The following is a 22,700-nucleotide window of genomic DNA, read 5'->3' as shown; positions in this document are numbered from 1 at the left end:
ATCAACATTGTGGAGCAAGGAAGGAGGAAACACAGAACCCTTCCAAATGAATGTTGGTAGTGAGAGTGGAAGCAGTTGCTATGGAGCAGAAAACCTTGCAGAACTGGACTCTTGTGCCAGGCACCTGCTAATTGCTGAAAGAGAAACATTGTTCCTATCCCTGGGGACCCCTCTTTCCAGTGGGAGTAATTATGTGCAAACAATTAGCAAAAATTAATTATAACAGATAAGGGAAAGTCATCGTTGTAGAAGCTGGCCCCTGTGAGTGTGTACATGGGGGTGGGGCAATGCTTGGACCTTTATGTGTTTACTCTTACTATCTGTTACATTCCTCTCTCTCTCTCTCTCTCTCTCTGTAGGAGTATCGGAAAAAATATTTACAGACTCTAGCACAGCCATGGAAACCTGGTCATTTTACAGATTTTTAAAAAGTACTCCAAGATATTATTAAACCTCAAGCAATACCTTGATGGAATTGTCAGAGCAGCAGGAAGTCACTGATAGAAAGGATGGGGCAATGGTTAGAGTTTGGTTGCAGGCAACAGACCCCCACTGTCATTATTGTAGTGGACAGTGGTTCATTGCTAGGTGCTGAGTGACTTTCAGCTTGGAGGAGACACCTTTCTGTCGAATGTGCAGGGACAAGCCTTTCCCTCTAGAACGTCATTGCCTTGGCCATGATTGGTCAAGGTACTTCGACCACAGCTCTTCTTTGGCTCTCCTGAGACCCACACTGGTATGATATGAGGCTGTTCCTCAGCTGTCATCCATTTACCGCAGTTCTGAATGAAAGTTTCTTTCAATACCTCTGGTTGGTGAACTTCAAAGCACAAGCTGGGAACTGGGGATGCGGTTCAGTTGTACAGTACTTGCCTAACATGTGAGACCCCAATTCTATCCCTGCCACTTCAGAACCCACGCTGGAAGGGAGTCTGGAAAACCAAAGTATAACTTTCCTGTGTGAAGCATAGGAAAAACCATCACCAGGGGCATGCTGTTTGAGTCATGGCATCTCTTTCAGCTTATGAAGAGACTGAGTTTCCCTTGAGCACCCTCAGGCCTGGATCTTGGCTTAACCCCACTCCTGGTAGCATTTGCTTCTCAAGCCAGATGGCCTTGGTCCATGCCTAGATGCTTCACGTTGGGATGATGTTTTAATACAACTTCTACCCAGTAATGAAAACATGGCAGCCTGGGGGTGGGGTCCCATGAGGTACCCATTTCAGGGCCTGGTCTGGCTGAAGACTCATACTCTCTCCCTCTCTCTCCCCTCTGCAGAGATTCCCCAGTGTGCTGGCTGCAACCAACATATCCTGGATAAGTTCATCCTGAAGGTCCTGGACAGACACTGGCACAGCTCCTGCCTCAAGTGCGCAGACTGCCAGATGCAGCTGGCTGACAGATGCTTCTCCAGGGCCGGCAGTGTCTACTGCAAGGAAGATTTCTTCAAGTGAGTCACAGCCTACTGCTCCTCACGGCTGCCTCTGCCTTCTCTCAGGCAGCGGGGAGGATAGGCCCCTTCGTTGTAGTCCCCCCGGGCCCCATTGCAACCTGGGAACTAGCATTTTGACCTCACCAGGGCTCTTCAGAGTGGAGATCTGACAAAGGGCATGGGCTAAGCTTCACCAACTTCGCTTTCTGTCTCAGTGAGTTGGGGCTCAGCGTTTGCCCAATCAGGAGACTCTCAGAGCATAGGCTCTTAGCTTGTGCCCTACACCTGAAGGAGCGTTCAAGCTGCTTTCAGGCCTCAGAGGGGAGGGGAGGGTGCCAGGGTCCATAGGTTTCATTGTCTGGATTGTAAACAAGACAGTTAGTAGCCCAGCCCTGCCTGGGCTTGAAATGACTTGTTGGCTGTGGTCCTTTAGTCAGTTACTTAACTTTGATGTGTCTCAGTTTGCTTATCTGTACAATGGGGCTGCAAATAGAGCTCTTATCTCACATTGGCTTTAAATAGAGTAACAGGTAAAGTTCTTGGGAGGAAATGTCACTTGAAATTGACTTTAAAGACTGTCCTGGACTTTCTATCCTGGAACTGAGTTCATCAGGAAAATCCCGTTGGGGCTTTGGGCAAGTGAGAGTCTCCCAGAATTTATTTTCTGCATTATCTAGTTCCTTCCTAGGACCCATTACCTGAGGCCGATGCTTTAGTCAACACTGAGCATCCAGCCAAAGGAGAACCAAGCCCAGGGTGTGAGGGTGACACATTAGTGCCACTAAGCCCGGTGCTCCTGAGTAAAGCAGGACTGCCAGGGAGGCTCATCCATCTCATTCCTGACCAGTGGCCAGCTGGGGGAGGGGCGGTCACAGCCTCCTGATCACATGTGCTAGAGACAAGGAGGAGGAATGGTGGGAAAGTCTGAGGCTTTTCAAATCCCTTCCATGGACCTGAAGAGACCGATCCTGTCTCTTCCTTTCTTTCCCTTTGGGGTGGGGGTGGTTACTGCTTCTCTTCCTTCCCATCTTCCTCTGGTTTTCCCACCTCTCGCTCTCCCTGTTTCTGTTCCCCAGTGAATGACAACGTTGTCTCCTGTCTTGCTGCCTCAATGGTGCCCTGGCTGGGCAGTGTGGCAGTCTTTGTGGGTCAATTCTGTTGGTATTGTGTGTTTCACTGTGTGTGTGTGTGTGTAAGAAGGAAGCTGGGGAAGGGGTGGCTTCTTTTGTGATGAGGACACCACCCTGCAGTTTGTCCTTGCATTTGGGGAAAGCCTCAGAGAGCTCTAGAGGTAAGGCAAAGTCTAAATTACCTTCTCAGACACCCAGAGGCGGACCTGAGTATTTCGATGCCCCTGGTCAGATAGCAGACTCCACATGGATTCTGGCTGTTTTAGCCTAGCTGTCCATGGTCACTGGTGTGGTGGAGGCAGAGGCTGTTAGGGCCATGGACCAGGTCTTCCCTCCCCAGCAAAGCCTCAGGATCCTGTCTAGTTTTGATTGTGTCCAGCTTTATAGCTAGGGAAAGGGTGTGGGGTGCAAGGGTCTGGGAGAAAGGACCTCCCTAGAGGGAGGTCTCCCTAGATCCAGGAGGATCCTCCTTCGTGAGGCTGGAGAGGGATCACCATAACTCTTCTTCACTCAGGCGCGGACCCCAGCCCTGCCTCCATGGCTCTCTCATTTGTCCCTTTCCTGGCCTTGTATAGCAACAACTCCTGACTCGTCCTCACCTGCTTCCTGAAGTTCACAAGCCTCTCCAGACCATCTGCCTTTCCTCGCAGTGCAGAGCGCAGGTCGCAGGTCGCAGGTCGCAGGTCGCAGGTCGCAGGTCGCAGGTCGCAGGTCGCAGGTCAGGATCCCAGCTTACTCTTCCCCCAGGGCCCCTTCCTTACCCACAGAACTTCCAGGCAGCTTCTGACCTGGGCTTCCAGTTCTCACTCACTGCTTCCTTCCTGCTTCAGCGCAAGTTCCAGGGAGGAGGGTTACCCACCATATTCTATGGGAGCTCAGAGAACAGCTCGTGATAGTAGGAGCCTGGGGAGACATCCCGCCCTCCTCTGCGCCCCCCCACCCTCTCTCTCTCTCTCTCTCTCTCTCTCTCTCTCTCTCTCTCTCTCTCTCTCTCTCTCTCTCTCTCTCTCTCTCTCTCTCTCTCTCTCTCTCTCTCGATTCCGGCAAGCTTGGTCTTCTTGCGCCCCGTCTTATCTTTGGTGGTTGAGGACCTGTGTTGTGTCTCCACATAAACCCTTGCCCACAGACTGTTGTTGCGTTTGAGACGCATACAGTAAACGCCACAGTGGGTTTGCAAGGGCTTTGGCGAACCGTTTCTTCAGCGTTTCGCTCGGTGTCTTGGGGAACGCAGCTGTAATTATTTCCTTTGTTCTGCAAGACTGCTCAGCTGAGCTGAGTCCGGGCGGATGTGGAAGGAGCTGGCCACAGGTTCAGTGCTGAAGCAGGCCATTAGCGTTGTGAGGGGTGTTGAGAAGAGGGAACTTACAGCCAGGGCCATTAACCAGAGGGGAAGATTGGCACCTCCCAAGCGTCCAGTGAGGAGACTTAATTTATGAGCCTCATCCAACTCTCTGGGACTGAGGCTTCTTGGGCACAAACTGATGCTGAAGATCCCATCTTAGGTAAGAACAGGAGAAGGAGGGAGCAGGCTATCATCTGGGAATCCTGCCCCCCCCCCAAAAAAAAAGTGACAGGTACCATATACTCTCCTGTCAGGCCACAGTGTGCTCTTGGATATGGGATCTGGAAGACACTGTTCAGAGCCAGGAAGAATCCTTTCTCTGGGCTCTTTGGAGAACAGAGGAAGAACTCTGGTCTTTTCTGGCAGCTGCTGATAGTCCTGCCCTAGGACAGGGACAGGACCCAGTGGCTCTGCTGATTGGCACTGGCACTGCAGTTCTAAGATCCTGGGATAATCTGCCCACAACAAAGAGCAGGACAATAACTTTATTGTTTTGCACAGCCGCAGAGTCGTTCTTCACGTGTGTTTTATGTGCAAGTCAAGAATAGGATGTAGAGAGTGAATGCCCTCGGAGTGTGTACTATCTCAGCAGAAAAGAGCAGGAACTGAGAGAACCCCCCCCCCCCCCATTAGAGCTGGACAGTCCTTCCACCAGGGAGCTATGGCAATACTGGCCACAGGCAGTAGGGGGCGATGTTGTTGTATACCCGAAGGAAGAATTACTGCGGGGAGATCAGAGAGTTTACCGGGCATTTAACTTCTGACCTGCTCAGTAATGTGGGTTGGTTTTTCTTTTGTTGCTGTTTCTTGCTTTCTGGGTCTTTGGCTCCTCTTCTCCAAAGGTGACAAAATCCTCAAGTCCAAGGGAAGAGTCACCCAACTGACACATAGACATGGGGCTATGATTTACTGAATCCAGTCAGTCCTAGGAGAGCCACCCTCCATGCAGCAGGCACCCTAAAGCCTGTTGCACGACATTTGTTAAGCGGGTCCTTTCCAGACCATATGTTCAACATGTCTCCTTGTAATAGGGCCAGGGCCTGAGGAGAGTAGGGGTCTGAGAGCAGGTCTTCTGAGCTCCCTCTCCATCCCCATCAAGGTGACAGACGGGGCACCCTGAGAGTCCCCTAGCTGAAGCACAGTGCACCAGGGTGGGTCCCTGCTCTAGCAGCCGTGTTCCTGCACTGCTACAATTAGATGATCCCTTAGTATCTCTGGGCTCAGTTGCTTTCTTTAGGAAAAGTGATAATTCTGAGGTCACTTGCCATACAAGACCCGTGGTGCATAGGACCATTCTGCAAAATGGAGTTGTAAAAGCAGCTTGGTGAACCCAGATGGAGCTTGGTAGCATCTGTCCTATCTTTTACTAGCCACCTGTCAGGAAAAAAAAAAAAAAAAAAAAAAAAAAAAAGCAAGCGCCCAGCCTTTCTATACCTCCCAGGAGTGCACACTGACTTCTAGAATGAGCAAGCATGCCCACATGGCTTTAGGGGTTTTATGACTGACTCTGGGTGCCTTGTCCTGATGTGGAAGACATGGCTGTTAGAACTTCCTCTTTCGAGGCCAGAACTACTCCTACCTCTCCTATTTGCCCTCCTTCCACTTTGAGAGCTTCCGATAGAGATGGCTTGTAACTGTCTAGAGTGGCGCACATCCAGGTAGGGCAATGTGGCTAGTGTGGAGGGTGTTCACAGTGTGTCCAGGGGCTAAGTCACAGAGAAACGGGTTCTGTTGACTGATGTGGCTTGGGAGAGAAACCATGATGCTTCCGATGCGAGAGCAAGCATGGCTGTGGAGTGGAGGATGCTGGAGTTCATTCATACAGCATCTGGGCAAAGGGAAGACTTCTGGGCCATTCCAGGAGGTAGGGAGTTTCAGTTGACCTGGGTGACCAGGGATCTGTATTCACAGCTGCCTGTCAGGGCCTCAGGCTTTCTAGGGTGCTGTGGTCCTGGAAGACTCCTATCTGACCCCTCTGAGCCCAAGGCTTTCACCTGCTAAGGGGTCTCTGGAGAGGTGAGGGACACAGCTATGGGGAGCTATGTGGGCGAGCATTCTCTTCTGCTTTGCCCCTCCCCCAGCCAGTCAATCTGCAGGTGGCTGTCAGCCAAGGGCAGGTAGGCAGCGTCCTTGGGGCTGTGTGATTTATCCCTGCAGTTCAGGACGCCGTGTTGCAGCATGCTGGCTGTTTGGCTGCCACAGGGTGGTTTTCCTGGCTGTGCACAGGTCTTTGCTGGTGTCCTCCACCTGGTCCCTCAGTGACCAGGACCTCTCTAGTCTTCATCGGATTTGAAGGCAGGAGCCCATAGAATATGGCCTCATCATTAAGAAACAAGGCTGGCCTCTCCTTGGGTGGACTTCATAAAAGGGGTGGGGGTTGTGCGTGAACTTGAGACATCAGACTTCATTGAGCCACTCACTTGGCTGTGTCTAAGGAGGAAATAAGAATGTCAGTCCTTTTGAGTTACTATTAGGCTTAAGTAAGATGAAGCAAGAGATAGCTGTTTACCATTACGAGCTATTCTCAGCAGGGCAGTGATGGTGTGTCCAGGCAGAGGTAGGAAAGCAAGAGAGAAAGCCTGTCCTAGGGTCAGAGGCTAAGGCGATAAGGCTGCAAAAAGCCTGGGGCCAGACAGTGCTTTGGACAGAGACTGTGGCAGTGGCAGGTCATTGTAACAACGGATTTTGATGTGGGATTAGGATGGGAGTCGGTTTCTCTAGGTTAGGACCATACTGGGACTGTTCAATGGTTCTGAATGCAGTCTGGGGCCAGACTTTTGCTCAGTCACTTTGTGTTTCTGATAACTATACACCTACTGGGAGACAGACAGACAGACACTCAGACAGAAAGACACAGTCACACTTAGACACGCACAGAAACACACAAACATATACACACAGAGAGACACACACAGTACCGAGGAACTTGCAGGCAGGAGGATCTCTTTGACATATGGCTTTCCATAATTTCTGAATAGTTTATAGTCTAATTCCCTTGCTAAACAAATTACACCTTTTAAGGTAACGATTGGATGGTCCCGATAGTGCCTGTGTGCATGGATATTTGTAAGACTTGGACACACTGGAGGGACCAAGCCACAGTCATTTGTGACAGCCAGTAATCAAGACAGAAGCAATTACTTAGCCCAGCAGGTCTCCCAGGGGACCAGCAGCCATATATCAGGTGGTGATGAGCCCAGGATTATCTGACCACCCAGAGCCCTTGAGTTCAGCTGCGCCCTATGTCCATCCTCTGGAGCCCAGTCTCCCGACATCTGTGGAAATCACATCTCAGGATCTCCTGCCATGGGGGACTCTTTGGAACCAAACAGTTGCAAATCAGCTTGGGGGGCAGATGGCACTGGGCTGCAAAAACAAGGTCCCCAAGCACAATGGATCTGGGTGACACGGGAGTGGCAGCTGTGGGCAGCATTAAGGCCAGCTGTAGTATAGACAAGCCTTTTAATTCTCTTCTTCACTCTCATCCCTGTCCATTTGGGTGGCAAGTCACAGTGTTTCACCTCAAAGCCTCTTGTTATTCCTGCTGCCCTGTTTCACAGGTTCCTGACAGACACTTCTGCATCACCAATGCCATCAGATGGCCTCTATCAACCCACTTATCCCTTCCTGCCAGGCTCCTCTCTGATCAACTAACTCCCACCACCTCCTGGTCCCACAGTCTGGTGTCTATTCACCCTCTGCTGAGTCTCTAGCCAAGGTCACTCCTCAGTTGTCGGAGTCAGTGTCTGATTGTGACTCTGTTTCCAGAGAACTTTCTATGTCCCCAGAATCCCACTTTGAGAGGGAGAAACAGAAGAGGGTTGGATTCTGTGTTCCGTGGTAGCAATGAGCAGAGCAAAACCCAAACCAAACCAAAAACCCCTAAGGGATGGGGTGGCACTCTGTCTCCAAGTTCCCTTTCCACTGTGCTTGGGACTCAGAGCTCATCAAGCAATCTCTAGCTGCAGGGGGCAAGCTCGGGAGTATAAGATTTCCTGTGTGCAGATGCATGGGGCAAGAGCATGGTCCCTCTGGCCAAGATCAAATATCTAAGGTGAATCTTCTTCCCAGGATGAGCCAGCCCCTTGGCAGAAGCTGACTAACTCAGAGTAAAGAGGGTTTCTTAGGCCTAAAGAGTTATAATGGACCGAAGAGCCGACCGTTCCAAGTCTATTGTCATCTATGAAACTGGAATAACAATGTCAACTACCTACAAGGCTGTTTGTTGAATGTTTTAATGAGGTTCTCCAAATGACATGCTTGGTGCATTACAGAACTGCAGGGGGCTGGGCAGCACCCCACAGGCCAGACCCTGGCCCTGACAACACCAGTGTGACCTTGGCCAGAGATTCAGCAGTGGATGAAGGGGAGCCAGACTGTAGGGCCAGGAATGCTGAGCTTAGAAGTTTCACGAGGCGATGGGAGTGAGGTGGCCAAGAAAGGGCTTGGCAGGAAGGGACATGTGGGCTGGAGGAGGTGCAAGGGGGAAGGATGGCTTTCTGAAAGCTTTGGGGGTGCAGGTCCTCTGTGCCCAATGACTTCCTAGGAGAGGGAGTGTGTGGCCTGTGTATTCCTTACTTTTCTCACTGCTGTGGTAGAAGGCCCAAGAAGAGCAACCTGAGGAAGAAAGGGTTTGCTTTGACTCCCTAAGAGTCCATCCGGCAGCACAAGCGTGGTGGTAGGAGTGCGAGGCAAGATGGCTTACACCGTGTCCGCACTCAGGAAGCCGAGAGGAGTCAGTATTGGTACTCAGCTTATTTTCTCTATTTTATTCAGTCCGGAATGCCAGCCGATGGAAGGGTGTGGCCCGCATGCAGGGTGGGGACTCCCTGCTTAATTAAACCTTCCTAAAAACATCCTCTTAGGGACATCCGGAGTCTACTTATGTGATGATTCTAAATCCGGTCAAGGTGACAATGGCGGTTAGCTGTCAGGCACTCCTAACTCTTTCTCACTGGCTGAGCTGTGTGGTCTTGGGCAAGTCACTGCCTGTCTTTGAGCTCAAGTTTCCTTCTCTATGAGCTGAGGAGGTTGGATTAGGTAACTACTTCTTCTCAAGTAACATTCATCTCAGAATAACAATATTTCCACACCCTTTAAAGTAATTTACAGTATTACATTAATAGACCAAATAATTGTTAGGCATGGTAACACATGCCTTTAATCCCAGCATTTGGGAGGCAGAGGTAGGTGGATCTCTGTGAGTTCAAGGCCAGTCTGGTCTATAGACTGAGCTCCAGGTCAGCCAGGGCTACATAGTGAGACCCTGTCTCAGAAAAACTAAATAATGTAACAACAACAATAACAACAACAACAACAACCCAAATACAAAGCAGATCATGGGCTCAGGAGATGGCTCTGTGGGTAAAGAGGATGGTTTGCAAGCGTGAGAACCCATGTAAAGCCAGACTTAGCAGCACGTACCATAATCCCGGCACACCTGTTATAAGGTGGGAAGCTGGCCATCTCTGGCCAGGTATCCTGGCATATGCAGCCATAAAACAGAGTCTCTATCTCTCAGAAGGTAGAAGGCAAGGGCTAACACTCGAGACTGCTCTCTGATCTCCACACATATGCTACAGCATCTGCATCCCCCCAAACATGCACACACATATGCATACCACAAACACTGAATGCACACATTAAAAGATCACAGTGGGGGCAATCCTGGCACCATGGACATGTGACCGTGTAATTTGCATGCTGTCAGCAGGGGCTAGCTATGTCTCCATTCCAAAGACTCTCGGTAACTCTGGGCGTGATTCCTTCTTATGTGTGGATCAGGCTGGCCATAGCTGGGCAGAGCTTTATATGCCCATGACATGGCTGTGGCCTTACGGTGGGCGGTGATATATGTTGGAAATATTGGTACATACAGTAACAGTAAATATCAGCGACTCACCTGTCAAGTGCGGTGATAGATAAAAGAAATACATGTAGGAAGGTGTCAGCCGAGAAAAGAATATACAGCCAGCTATAAATCACCGCCACGCAATTAAAACATAACATCAAGTTAGGCAGTATTTTGTTTCCTTGGGAGGGTGGACGGCGCATCGTGGGGTGGCAGCTCCTGCACACAGGAGGCTGAACTGGCCCGGTGCCCACTGCCTGCCTCCCAGTGGCCAAGCACGAGGGAGGAGCCCTGGGGAAGGGCTCTAGGATCCAATCCCATCACCATGGTTCTCAGCTTTGAGGTGGTGGTGCCTTATCCATCTCTAATCTGTAATAGGCTCTTGTGCGGATGCTCTAGGAGTGGGCACTCATGTGTTCTTGGAACCCAGGCTCTGCTCTAGGACAGGGACACATTTCTAGGGATAGAATGCTGGGCTCAGGGAGCAGATGAGGGCTGACCACTGGACCTAGCAATGTGAGGCCGTATGTGCCCTACCAAGGGCAGGCTTGATTGTCTGGGCAGCATACTGAGTGGCTGGATTCAAGAGAAGCCTGGCCCAGAGATACTGGAGTCATTGATTCTAGACCTCCTCAGGCGTTTGCTAAAGGAAGTAGAGAGCTGTATAGAAGGTGGGATGGGGTGTGGAGTTTGCTCTAAAGGGTGGTAGAGAAAGGGGTGGTAGGTGACCATTGTAGGATCAAGTATCAGAAGAGTGTCATTTGTCCTGTGTGCTCAAGGGAAGGGTCAAGGAGACAGAGAGAATGATGCCCAAGGCAGAGGGGACAGATGCTTGGGGAATCTAACCAGGCATCTGTGTCTGAGGGAAGAGTTGGCTGTGAATAGAAGTAACTCAGGACAGCTGTAGGAAGCCAGAAAAGTCTCCTGCTACCATGGTGGGTGGGAGAGTGGGTTGAGATAACACATGGTAGATCTCTTTCTAGGGCTACTCTTTGGGAAATCAGGAACTGGGCCTATGTTGATGTCCAAGGTCCTCTTGGGGTGTGTATTATTATTTCTAGGACATCCAACCAGTGAGGTGGTATATTTTTCCTCAACTCTGCTTTCCTTCAAGACACCTCTGCTTTTGGGGAGAGGGGGTGAAGGTAGAGAGAAGCCAGGAAAGCCAGGGGGTATGAGGGAAGGATCCATCAGACGGATGTGGAATCTCTGCTGGACAGATAAAACTGAGGCCACAGGGCTGGAGTGTGAGAAACAGAGGCAGGGACGGTGACAGCACAGTGTCCTGGAGTCAGTGCTAGAGGGCATTCTGAAAAGAGTGGACAGGGGAATGTCATCCCACAGTGAGATGACTGGGGACAAGGTCTTGGGTAGACTATTAGAATGAGCAGCTGACGGGTCACCAAGGACTGAGTACTGGTGCTGAGGTGACAGTGAGGGCCATGGGGAAGACAAGAGGGTGATGAGGTGAGGGTCTGGTTGTGGGGAGTGGTGGCTTGTGTAGTCACAGGGTCTGCCGTGCATAGGAGCTTACTGCTGTTTCGGTGACCACAAAACCATTGTGTGGATCTGGACACATGACAGCTCTTAAAACCAACGAAGGGTGGGATGTCTGTAGTGTAGGACTTCTGTGTTCTGTGTCTCCAGGGCCTATCCACCATTGTCTTTCCACAGGATCCAGACAGTGAATGTGTCCTTGCACTGGTGAATGGCCCCATCCCAGGCCCAGCAGGATCAGAAGGGTTGTCAGAGACAGGAGCTCAGACCAGGGGGCACAAGGATAGAAGGACTGGCCCTTCCTGGGGTCAGAGGTAGTGCTGAGAGATGGCTCTGATGTCTTTGGCACTTCCTTAGCCCTTGAGCCGGGTGGTGGGTACACATACTGTTGAATGAAGGCTACTACAACAGTCCCTGCCTTATGGAACTGGGGCCCCTGTGGCTCACAGGTGCTTCTAGGGACATACATGTAAGGGACATAAGGTCCTGTGTTCAAGCTTGATTTTAGTCAGGGGGACTGAACCAGCTTTCTGCTGCTGAGACGAATCCATGCAAGAAGCAACTTGATAGAGGAAAGATAGGCTCCCCATGTCTGGAGTTTCCATCTCATTATGGTGGAGACAGCATGGAGGAGCCGCTAGCCTTGGGTTGACGAGGGAGTAGAGAAGAGAGGTGGAGCAATCATTGCCAGCCTTCCTCCTTTTATTGCACCCAGGACCCCCAACCAATGGGGTGGTGCTATCTACCCTGAGGCAGGTCTTCCGCCATTTATTTAGCTCTCTCTGGAAAACACCCTCACAGATGCAGGCGGAGTGGTCTGAACTAACCTCCCAGGTTTCTCTCCTAAGCCATCTCAGGCACCAGATCTGTGTTTGTCGCCCTTGATGCTGGCTGTGTGCCCCGTGTTGCTTAGGAGGCGTTGAGTTCAGATCCTTGTGTTTTCGTTTGTTGCTGGCAAGCTGGAGGAGCACGGTGGCGCCTCTCTCTGCCCCAGCTCCTCATCTGTTACAAGACATACGGTACAGTACCTGGTTTTCAGCTGGGACACTCTGGGGACATCTGAGGGATGGCTGGTGACAATGGCAGCAGTTGTCCTTGTTTTAGTAAACTTCAGAAAAGCTTTCCTCGGGAGATGTTGTTTTGCTCTTGGGAACCGTTCTTCCCTGACGACTCAGGTACATCATTCATTCATTCATTCATTCATTCTGCGGATCTTGTTGCCTCCCTACTGCATGCTAGGTGAGGATAGGAAGAGGGGCTGATGGGAGACGAGCCTGATCAGCAAGTCCCTCCTTGCATCCATTTCTCTCTCTGTAGCACTGTTTAACCCTAGTGTCTTGGGAATGCGAGGTATTTCCTCCCCCCAGCCCCAGCCCCCAGCCCCCAGCCCCTGCCATGCATTTCTGTGCTTGGATAAGCACTAGCTGCTGTCCCATGAGCCTTAGCAAGGCACAGTTGGCAGGGATAGCCTTCTGAGAGTGAGCCAGGGTGCAGGATTTGTGGAGTAGGCAGTGCCTACACAGTAAATACTGTGATAGCACTGAGGCAGGCACTGCCTGGGAAACCCCCCAGAAGCCATGTTCTGTAGCTACTGTCCACCTCTTACCTCACTCCAGCATCAGTAAATCAAGTCAGAATATTGTTGGGACGATTAGCTCTCTGTATAGCAGCCACACTCAGAATTTTAGTTTATTTTGGGCCCAGTACTTTTTATTTCTCTCTCTCTCTCTCTCTCTCTCTCTCTCTCTCTCTCTCTCTCTCTCCCTCTCTTTTTCTCTCTCTCTCTCTCTTTCTCTCTGTGTGTGTCTGTGAATGTGTCCAAGGAGGTGAGAGAGCTATGAGCTTCCTAAAGCTGGGGCTCTAGGCAGTTGTGAGCTGCCTGGTGGGTGCTGGGAATTGAACTCGGGTCTAATGCAAGAATAATATGTGCTCTTATCCACTGAGCCATGTCTCTAGCCTAGGCCCAGGATTTTCTAACACGGCAGTGTGTTACATTATTGCTGGTCACATGACAAATGTGTCACCTGCCATAGCTTCTTTATCTGTGACTATTCCTGGTCTGTATTGGACACTAGAGTCCATTGTCTTTGTCACATACAACCTGCCCCACCCCACTTAATCTGGAACCACTGGCTGTGGCTGGAGGGCTCCTTGGGACTGGGACAGGCCGGGGAGCACCAGGTCCAAGACGGTACACAAGGTACCCGTGGCAAGGATCTTGTTGGCATGGTTCAGGAGAAAAAGGTATCAAGGGGCAGCTTCCACTTCCCACTGGTATAAATCCCACAATCAGAAAAATTGCTTCAATGGCTGAAAAGCACTGGGCAAGTCCATTTGTTTTTCATTTTCCTTGAGCACTTGGACCCGCACGCATGAATCACTGTCGGGATGAGATTAAATTTATCCCTGGTTATCTTTCACATCTCTATTGCTCTGGTGTCAGTTGGCTTCTGGCGACTGACAGCCCAGCGGCTTCTTAGAGGCTAGCAGAAATGGCTTTCTTGTGAGAGGCTGCTGCAGGGACCTGCTCTGCTCTGGTGCCTCCCCTCAGCCCTCTCCTCCTCGGTAGGATTGGCGTGAGAGAAGTCTTCCCTGGAGAGAGGCTTCTGCTCCCTCCCCCGGCCCCCAGCATCTTCAGCAGCAGGTGTGGATGGGCACCCCATCCCTTCTGGAGCTTCTTGGAAGGGTTGTGGTGAGCGTCAGAGGCAGTGTTCATTGGCGAGGGTGGGTGGCAAAAGTGCAGAACCGTTGAGAACATTTTCTAGTAACACAGATACAGGCTTCCGTTGTGTCTGCCTCCTGTTCCACTGTCCCATACAGAAGGACACACGGCCGCTTGCACACGTAGGACAGAGCTGTTCTGCCTTTTGGGTTTAAACTGGGAGCAGCTGCAGCTTTGCTGCCTGTGGAGGAAAACTGGACACTAATCCTGTTCTGGGCACTCGAGGCTGGTGCAGACCTGGCATTGTGCTCTGTATGCTCATGTTTAGCCCTCTGTGAACCACCTCTGATTATTATTTTTTTAATTCAGCAAATAGAAACTGCTCTTCTTGGTTCTGCATCCCTCTGAATGTCTGATAAAAGCCCAGGCTCCTCTGAGGCAGGATCCTGACCAATTTGGGGGGCTCATAAGGCCCCACACTACTGCTCTGTAAGGCTAGCTTTCTCTAGAGGCACATCTCAGCCCCTTATACCCAGCCCTTTTCTCACATGGCTTCAGAAAAGCAGCCACACCGCAGGCTGTTGGGGAATTACTCTTGATAAGGAAACCTCCACTCCTGTCCAGGACACCATGTTGGGGGAGGGCTGTGGAAGCCACAGCTGTCCATGCCTGTTGCAGGCCTGTGCAGCCCCCTCAGCAGGTATCACTGCTGCATAAGAGACCCATCATTCTGCATTAATCTGGGATTCATCATGATAGCCATGACCATAATTAATTTATTTGGTATTAATGTGGATGAAATATGTACTGTCCTTTCAGGGGAAATCAGGCTGCCTATAAGCATTAGTTAAGAGGACCATTAAAATCAAACCTTCCCCAGATCCATTAGGCAAAGTCTCTCATCCTGAGGAAGATAAAGTTCTGCTGTGTGAAGTGTCATGAATAATTAGGTTGATTGCTGTTTTAAACTCTGCCCCAGCTTCCCGGCCCCGCCTGCCTCCCTCCCTCCCTCTTCTCCCTCTTTCCTTCCAGACCAGGGAAGAATTACCTGTGGTCAACACCCCCTTTGCTGCCTTGTCTCTAGCAAATCTGGCTGGCTTCTGTAGCCACTGCTGTATGGCTCTGTGTGTGTCCGTGTCTGGGATGCGGAGATGGACTTCAAAGATCTCACTGGATGCTGCTTCCAATGCATCATCCTTTCTTTCCCTTTCTGGCCCTGGTAAAGGGTGGTGGTGGATGGCATCCTCTTGCCTTCCTGCCAGTCTGGAAAGTGTTTGAACAGAGAGCTGCTGGCAGCAGGCTTTTCCTAAGTGAGGTCTGCAGATTCCTTTCTGAAGCATATTCTAAGGGTTTGATAGTGTGGCTTCCTGGGCCTACCTAGGACCATGACATCGCAGAGCTGCGTGAAAAGAGTTGTGGTTTTTTTGTGTGTGTGTGCTCAATACATGTGTGTGTGTGTGTGTGTGTGTGTGTGTGTGTGTGTGTGTGTGTTGGGGGGGGGGCGGTGTTGAGCATTCAGAAGGAATGGGTGAGGAACGGATCGCCCAGCCTCATTCTGCTGAGAGTGTGTGAACACATGCATGTGCTGTCCCTCAGCCAGCCACACAGGGCTCCCATTTTGGGAAACCTTGCAGAAGGCTATGTATGCTAGACTGAGCGTTCCACAGCATACAGGGTCCCTACCAGGCTGGTCTTTTAGGAAAAGAAACACCACAGAAAGCAGGTGAAGGGTGGTACTTAGAAACCCCTCCACTGCCTCCATGCACTAAGGGTGTCCCTGAGGACTCTGGGGTGTCAGCCATGGGAAGGGGACTGAAGACTCTGGCTCTGACCCCTCCTCCCCACCCCTTGTTTGCTATAACAGCACCCAGGACACAAAGCAATGAAGCTATCAGGAGGCCTAGAGTACCCGTAACCTTTAGTGTTCCACGGAGTGGTAGGTGGGGGAGGTTGATGAGACCCCAATCTCAACCGCCCTGTTTTTAACTTCTTCTACTGCTGCCCTAACAGACGCTTTGGCACAAAATGCACAGCCTGCCAGCAGGGCATCCCCCCGACCCAGGTGGTCCGCAAGGCTCAGGACTTTGTCTACCACCTGCACTGCTTTGCCTGCATCATCTGCAACCGGCAGCTGGCCACGGGGGACGAGTTCTACCTTATGGAGGATGGCCGGCTAGTGTGCAAAGAAGACTATGAGACAGCCAAGCAAAACGGTAAGCAGAGCTGGCCATGCTCATGCTCCGGTGCCTGCCTCTCTCCGTCCCTCTTGCCCAGCCCTCGGGACACTGCGGATGCTCAGCCTAGTCCAAGAATTGTCACCAGAGCTCCGCTCAGTTCTGAGCAATCTCCAAACCCTCAGACCTTGCTGGCTTTGTGAAGCATTAATAGAGCTGTAGTTATTGAGAGTTGCTAAGGTCCTTATGAAGTTGTGAACTCGGTGGTCTCCTGGCCTGGAGCACAGCTGGTGGGCTGAGGGGTGGCTGGGAGCTTGCTGTGGGAGTGTGTGGGGGGAGTATATTTGGGGTACATACCTCCCTTGTCATTTCATTCCTCACAGGATGCAGCCAACGAGAGCTAAAGGACTTGCAGGGTTGGCTTGTTTTCAGTTGTCTCCTTCTTCTCCTCAGACTGTGGCTCAGGGGAACTGACTCTTGAGTGCCTGAAGCCCTGAAGTTTGAGCGAGTGTGTCAGTCAGTCAGTCAGAGAAGTCACTGAGAGGAGCCATGTTTAGGGAGACTCAACAGTATGATGGCCTCTACCTCACCTCAAAGCCACAGCCCACACTGCAATGGAAACTTGCAGCTCAGTATAGGTTGAGGTCACCCCTCAGTGTTTCCCAGACACCCCTGGGAACCTGGCCTTAGCTGGACAGCCTGAGAATCTGCTGTGCTTGTCCTCTTTGTCATAGCCTCAGAGAGCAGAGGCCTTCACTGTCTGAACAGGGCTCAGACCCGTGCATGCCCCGTACTCTCCCCAGGAAGGTCAGTCCTGACTCTCACTTTCCTGAAAGCACCCCTGACTCTCGGCTTCTCCGTAACAGCTCTGCCAGTATCATGTCCTGCATCTTAATCTAGAATTGAACCAAACCCAATCTAGGCTTCTTAAGCCATGACTCCCAGAACCTCAGGGTCCTTTGCCCTTGACTACATTTTTATCAACTCAGGTATGTCTGTGGAAGGCAGCTCTGTGGATGGTCTGGGTGTGATGGAAGCAAACCACCAACCAACCAACCAACCAACCAACCAACCAACCAATTCCATTATTTCTTTCTAGCTCTTTTCTGGGCTCAGTTACCCATATTGTCTGGGTCTGATACTACATGGAGAAGTTAGATTTTTGTGGTGGGGAGCAGGCTGAGGTAATTCTTCAGGGCCCTGTGGTGAGTCAGCGAGGCCAACTTTGGTTTTGGCAGGATGGGACAGGAACCTCCTTTCTCTTGGGGACTCCTAGCTCTGGCCTCTCTTGGTGGATTGAAGACATTGGTCTTCTTCCTCCAGGACCAGAGACCTCTATAGATCCCACCCAAACCTCTGCCTTGATGTGCTCATTCACTCTGGTTCAGTGGTTCTGAACCTTCCCAATGCTATGAACTTCTAATACAGTTCCTCATGCTGTAGTGACTTCCAACCATGAAATTATTTTTGTTGCTACTTTGGAACTGTAATTTTACTACTGTAAAATGATTCATACTATACATATCTGTGTTTTCCAGTTGTCTTAGGTGACCCCCAAAAGGATTGAAACCCATAAGTTTCTCTAGCTCCTTAAAGCTCTGTGATGCTGCTTTGTAATCCACCAGGATGTCACAGAGGGTGTCAACACAGAGCTAGCAAGGCAATCTAGAACTCTGATGACCTCTATCAGACCTTCACAGAAGCAGTGCCTCTCCTGGGCCTGTCCTGGCTTGCATTGTCAAAGACCTCATGTTGACCTTGTGTTTTCTCAGCCCACAACCTCCTGGTGCTGTGGATGATCCCAGCGAGGAGGGAGACTGTCACAGGGGAGGCAAGAATGTCATCACAGACATTGTCATCTTATGGAAGGAGTTTGTCCCACTGTAGCCTTCTGTAGGACACTGCAGTAGGGTGACAGTATCATGTCCTGCATCTTTTTTGTTTTGTTTTGCTTTTGTTTTTGAAGACAGGGTTTCTCTGTATAGCTCTGGCTGTCCTGGAACTCACTTTGTAGGCCAGGCTGGCCTCGAACTCGGAAATCTGCTTGCCTCTGCCTCCTGAGTGCTGGGATTAAAGGCGTGCGCCACCACACCCAGCTCATGCCCTGCATCTTAATTCAGAATTTGGCCAAACCCAATCTAGGCTTCTTAAACCACCACTCCCAGAACCTCAGGGTCCTTTGCCCTTGACTAGCATTCCTAGGAGAAGAAGACCAATGGCCTCTGAGAGGCCAAAGCTAGGAGTCCCCAAGAGAGAGGAGGCCACAAGCCAAAGCCAAGGTTGGCCCCGCTGGCTCACCACAGGGCCCTGGAGAGTTGCCTCAGCCTGCTCCCCAACACAGAAATCTACTGGTCTTGGCACCCAAGGCTGGGTGGGCAGCTTACAGGCTTGGAGCTTCTCTGCCAAGTTGTATAACTGGCTAAGTCTCAGCCTTGTCACACTGGGGTGTCTCCTGGGGCTAACTAGGCAGTGGCTTATAAAGGGGGATACAAAATAAGAGCAAGGGCCTAGCAGAGAGAAATGTAGACAGGAAGTGAAGTACACTATAAGACTAAAAGCAGCCGAAGGTCCGGGTTCGTATTTCCCAGGTGTCCCTTGCCTCCAGCTGTCAGACAGGCTAGGACCCTCCCTCGTGTGCAGGGACCTTGACGTGGTAGGGGATGTTTGGCTGTTTTTAGTTGTCATTCCTTTCTGTTTTTCTAACCTCATTCCAGGCTCATAATTCCCTCCCTTGTGCTAAACAAAGGGTCTCCTATCAGCGATTTGCATAGGAGTAGGAATGGCTTTGTTCATTCATCTCATCTCCTTCGATATTTACATTTTCAATATAATGACCCTGCATTTTATGCCAGGGACAAGTTTTAGGAGACACTGCATAATTCAAAGTGAACATATGTTAAGGCTAATTTTCCACGGGAATTAATGCTATAAGTGTGTGTTGCTGGGGTGTATTCTGCAGTCACACCGATCTATAACCAAACTGTATTTTGCTTTAATGCTACTTTTTATTTTCTCAGCATTATCTCCAGTACCTTGCTGAATGCTCTCTCCTAAATTAACAGCCCGGGGTGTCATGGTCTTGCTTGGCCTTCTTCATCGTGTTTTTATCACATTTAACTTCCGCACCAAAGTTATTGATTTTTGGGTACATTTTTCAGCATGAGCACTGCCACCACCACTTAATGAATACTTGGATGACATTGTTATAGGATATAAAAAAGATTTTAAATTATAATAACAGCGAATGTTAAAATAACAGCATAATAGTTCCCATAATCACATGAAGAAAGTCCTGTGGATGTGGGCAGGGCTGCTGTACCAACCAGCCCCCACCATGGGGAAGGGCACGGACACGGGCTGTGAGAAAATGTGTTCTAATTCACTTGGCCAACCTGCTCTGAAACTAAATGACTCTCAGGAATTGGGTCCCCTCCCCTGCCACACATACATACACTGCCACACCACACACATACACCCTGCCATGTACATACATACACATACATCCTCCTATGCACACACACACACACACACACACACACACACACACACACCCTGACACACAATACCCTGACATAAAAACAGACACACCTTGACACACACACAAACACACAAACACACACACACCCCACACACTGTTTCTTTTGAGGAAGGGATTTTCGTGTTGGCCAGGCTGGCCTCCAACTCGTGGGATCTGGGACCATAGGCTTATACCTTTTGTTGTTGTTGTTGTTTCATGATTTGGAAGTTTTTACTTGAAGGTCATCTGCATATTTTGAAAGCACATCACCTCATTTATATAATTTAGACTTATATCATCAAACAGTGCTCTGATGTGAGCTCTATAAACCTGGTGGAAAGGGCTGAGCGGTGAGCTGACTCCCAGAATGTCCTAGAACTAGGGACTGAATGCATGTAAGTTTCATAGCAAACTTGTACACAGTAGGCACTTAATATATGTTGGCCATTATTGTTCCTAAATAAGAGCTTTTTTAAATGGAAAGGGAGAGGGGAAAAGGTGGGGAGAAAGGCAAGGTCACTTGTGAGGGCTCTGAGAACTGGGGGTGGGGGTGGGGGTCGCTTTTTTTTTCTTGCCGATCCTATTTTTAGCTTTCCCCCAGGCATGCTGGGCAAAGCCTAGTCTAAGGGCTGGCAGACAGACAAACTACACCTCGTTGTGAATCACTGATCCCAGGATGTCACTCTGTGACCAAATGTGACAACCCAGCTTTAACAAGAACTTGAGGCTGACTACTAGAAACCCACTGAAGACTTTTGCTGACCAGTGTGTTGCCCTAAACTAGTCCTTAACTAGTGCTTTTCAGAAAATCCGACTGTGACCCACAGCTTGAACCGCATTTGACTTTTCAATTAAGTGCCTGTCTATGCTGTGAAAGTTAAGCATATTTCATGGACCAGTGTGTGTTTTATTCAATTCGTCCTATGAGTTTTGAGAATTAAGCTGACTTCATGACTCCAGGGATAGGGGCAAACATGGATGAGGTGGAGGCTCCCCTCAGTTATGAGACCAGCTAGGCTGGCCGAGTCAACAAGACCTCGATGGGCCGACGGAGCAGGATGCCCTGAAGAGGTGAGGGCACAGGTTTCCTGAAGTAGATCAGAACAGACTATATCTTGGCTCCTTCCTTTGACAGCCTGAGAGGGTGTCTGAGCAGAGTATTCCCCAGGACAGTGTCCCTGCGTGGGGTGTACTCCCCCACGACACTGCCCATTCTTCCACCGAGGTTGTGTGGAGGAAGGAAGTGGGGCAGAGGATGCTCAGGCTACTTCTCCTCAGCTGACTGCATTACGGTGGTTTTCGCTACAGATGACTCGGAGGCTGGGGCTAAGCGACCTCGGACCACCATCACAGCAAAGCAGCTGGAGACACTAAAGAACGCATACAAGAACTCCCCAAAGCCTGCCCGGCATGTGAGAGAGCAGCTCTCCTCCGAGACAGGCCTGGACATGAGAGTAGTACAGGTGAGCCTGCGCTGCTTTGACCCTGAGTGATCTAGGTCTGTGTCTCCCGCCTTGGGACACGAGTGACACCTGGTGAGCAGTGGCACTAGTGTATAAGGGAGCTGAGCTCTGGGCTGTGAGGCTCAGGCGAGGAGACAGTGGGCACCCAGCACGTGGTTCTGGCACACTACCAAAGCTTTGGCCCATTTTCAGCCACTTGCCTCAAGGGTCCAGGGGCTTTGGGGACCCCCTGAGTGTTATTCTTGTGGGCCTGGGGTCTTTAGGTAACCCCTGAATGTTTCCTCTTTGCTTTGTGGCAGGTTTGGTTTCAGAACAGAAGAGCCAAGGAGAAAAGGCTAAAGAAGGACGCGGGGCGCCATCGCTGGGGCCAGTTCTACAAGAGTGTCAAGAGGAGCCGGGGAGGCAGCAAGCAGGAGAAGGAGAGCTCAGCAGAGGACTGTGGGGTTAGTGACAGTGAGCTGAGCTTCCGAGGTGAGCAGGGCTGGAGGGGTGAGGCCGAGGCCCTAGGTGAGACCCTGGGGGACACGAATCCTGGCCCGCAGGAGGGATCTTTCTGATGATAACCTCTTGGCCCAGGATTTTCCGAGGCTTTCAGTAAAGGGTGGGAAGGGTGTTAGTGGCCCTTCCAAAAGGGGTGAGGAGTAGAGTACAAGAGAACAGTTGCTGGGATACGGAGGGCTTGGGGTCCTAGGGACCCAGCCTAGCCCGGGCCTGGCCCAGAGGCCCCTCCCACTTTCCTACTGTCGAAGATGCCCTCAGCATCCCACACAGTTATGAGCAGATGGCCCTCTCAGTCTTTGGCCCAGCCCTCCTGCACCTCTCCCTTTGCAGGGATACTGAGCCCCTCCCACGGGCCCCTAGAGTAAGCTGGTCCTCCAATCCTGGTTGCAGGAGGACATGCTCAACAGGCCTTTTCCTGGGAAATCAATAATGTGAGTGCATGATGGGGAACTGGCTGCGTTTCTGAGACCCCCCTCCCCCCACTACTCACTCCATCTGCCCTCTGCACACAAGCTTTGCAGCATGCGCTACGTTCAAATCTGTGCATCAGCAAAATTGCAAATTATCGCATGAGTGGATCCTCAGGTTGTTTACAAATAACCACGAGTGTTCTTGGTCACCGAGCCCTCAAATACAGAAGATTTATTTATTTATTTATTTATTTATTTATTTATTTATTTATTTATTTATTTATTTATTTATAGTAGGGAGGCCAGAGTCCTGAACCAAGGATCAGAAACCCAATTTCTAGTGTAGCTCTGTCAAGGCCATCCGTTTCTCCTGCGCCTCAGTCTTTACCTGGGGAAATCTTTACCCATCTCACAGAGCTGTTATGGACATCTGTGGACACAACCAGCTGTGGATGTGTTTATGGAAAGATAAGCACTCCTCTGTACATGATGATAAATGGATGGCATGGCTGTTCCCATAGTAGCCTAGCATAGGGACGGCAGGTACCAGGCGAAGGGCCAACTCAGTCATTTTACAGTGGAGGAGTCTAACCTCCACCTTCTTCCTGCTCCCTTGGAATGACACGTGCTCCCTCTTTTGTAATATTTGTGAGTGGAATGTGGGGCTGAGAGAGACAGAGTGTTGAAGTCTCATCACAGTGTGCCAGGCCAGGTAGACGTG

At 50.5% G+C, this 22,700-nt stretch overlaps 1 protein-coding gene across 2 annotated transcripts in view; it reads left to right on the top strand.

The window, feature by feature from the left end:
- Positions 1-22,700, top strand: part of Lhx4 (LIM homeobox protein 4) — a 53,696-nt gene that overhangs the window by 25,487 nt on the left and 5,509 nt on the right. For both annotated transcript variants that reach the window (XM_006529169.2, NM_010712.2), the window contains exons 2-5: positions 1,279-1,450; positions 15,925-16,127; positions 20,914-21,068; positions 21,368-21,539. In XM_006529169.2, the coding sequence (XP_006529232.1) occupies positions 1,386-1,450; positions 15,925-16,127; positions 20,914-21,068; positions 21,368-21,539 (595 nt within the window). In that variant the 5' untranslated portion in view covers positions 1,279-1,385. The remainder of the gene's footprint in view (positions 1-1,278; positions 1,451-15,924; positions 16,128-20,913; positions 21,069-21,367; positions 21,540-22,700) is intronic.

This window comes from Mus musculus, chromosome 1 (genome assembly GCF_000001635.26).
Source record: "Mus musculus strain C57BL/6J chromosome 1, GRCm38.p6 C57BL/6J".
In the NCBI taxonomy this organism is placed as follows: Eukaryota; Metazoa; Chordata; class Mammalia; order Rodentia; family Muridae; genus Mus; species Mus musculus.
The sequence above is the reverse complement of the archived record's forward strand: the minus strand, read 5'-3'. Positions and strand labels throughout refer to the sequence as shown.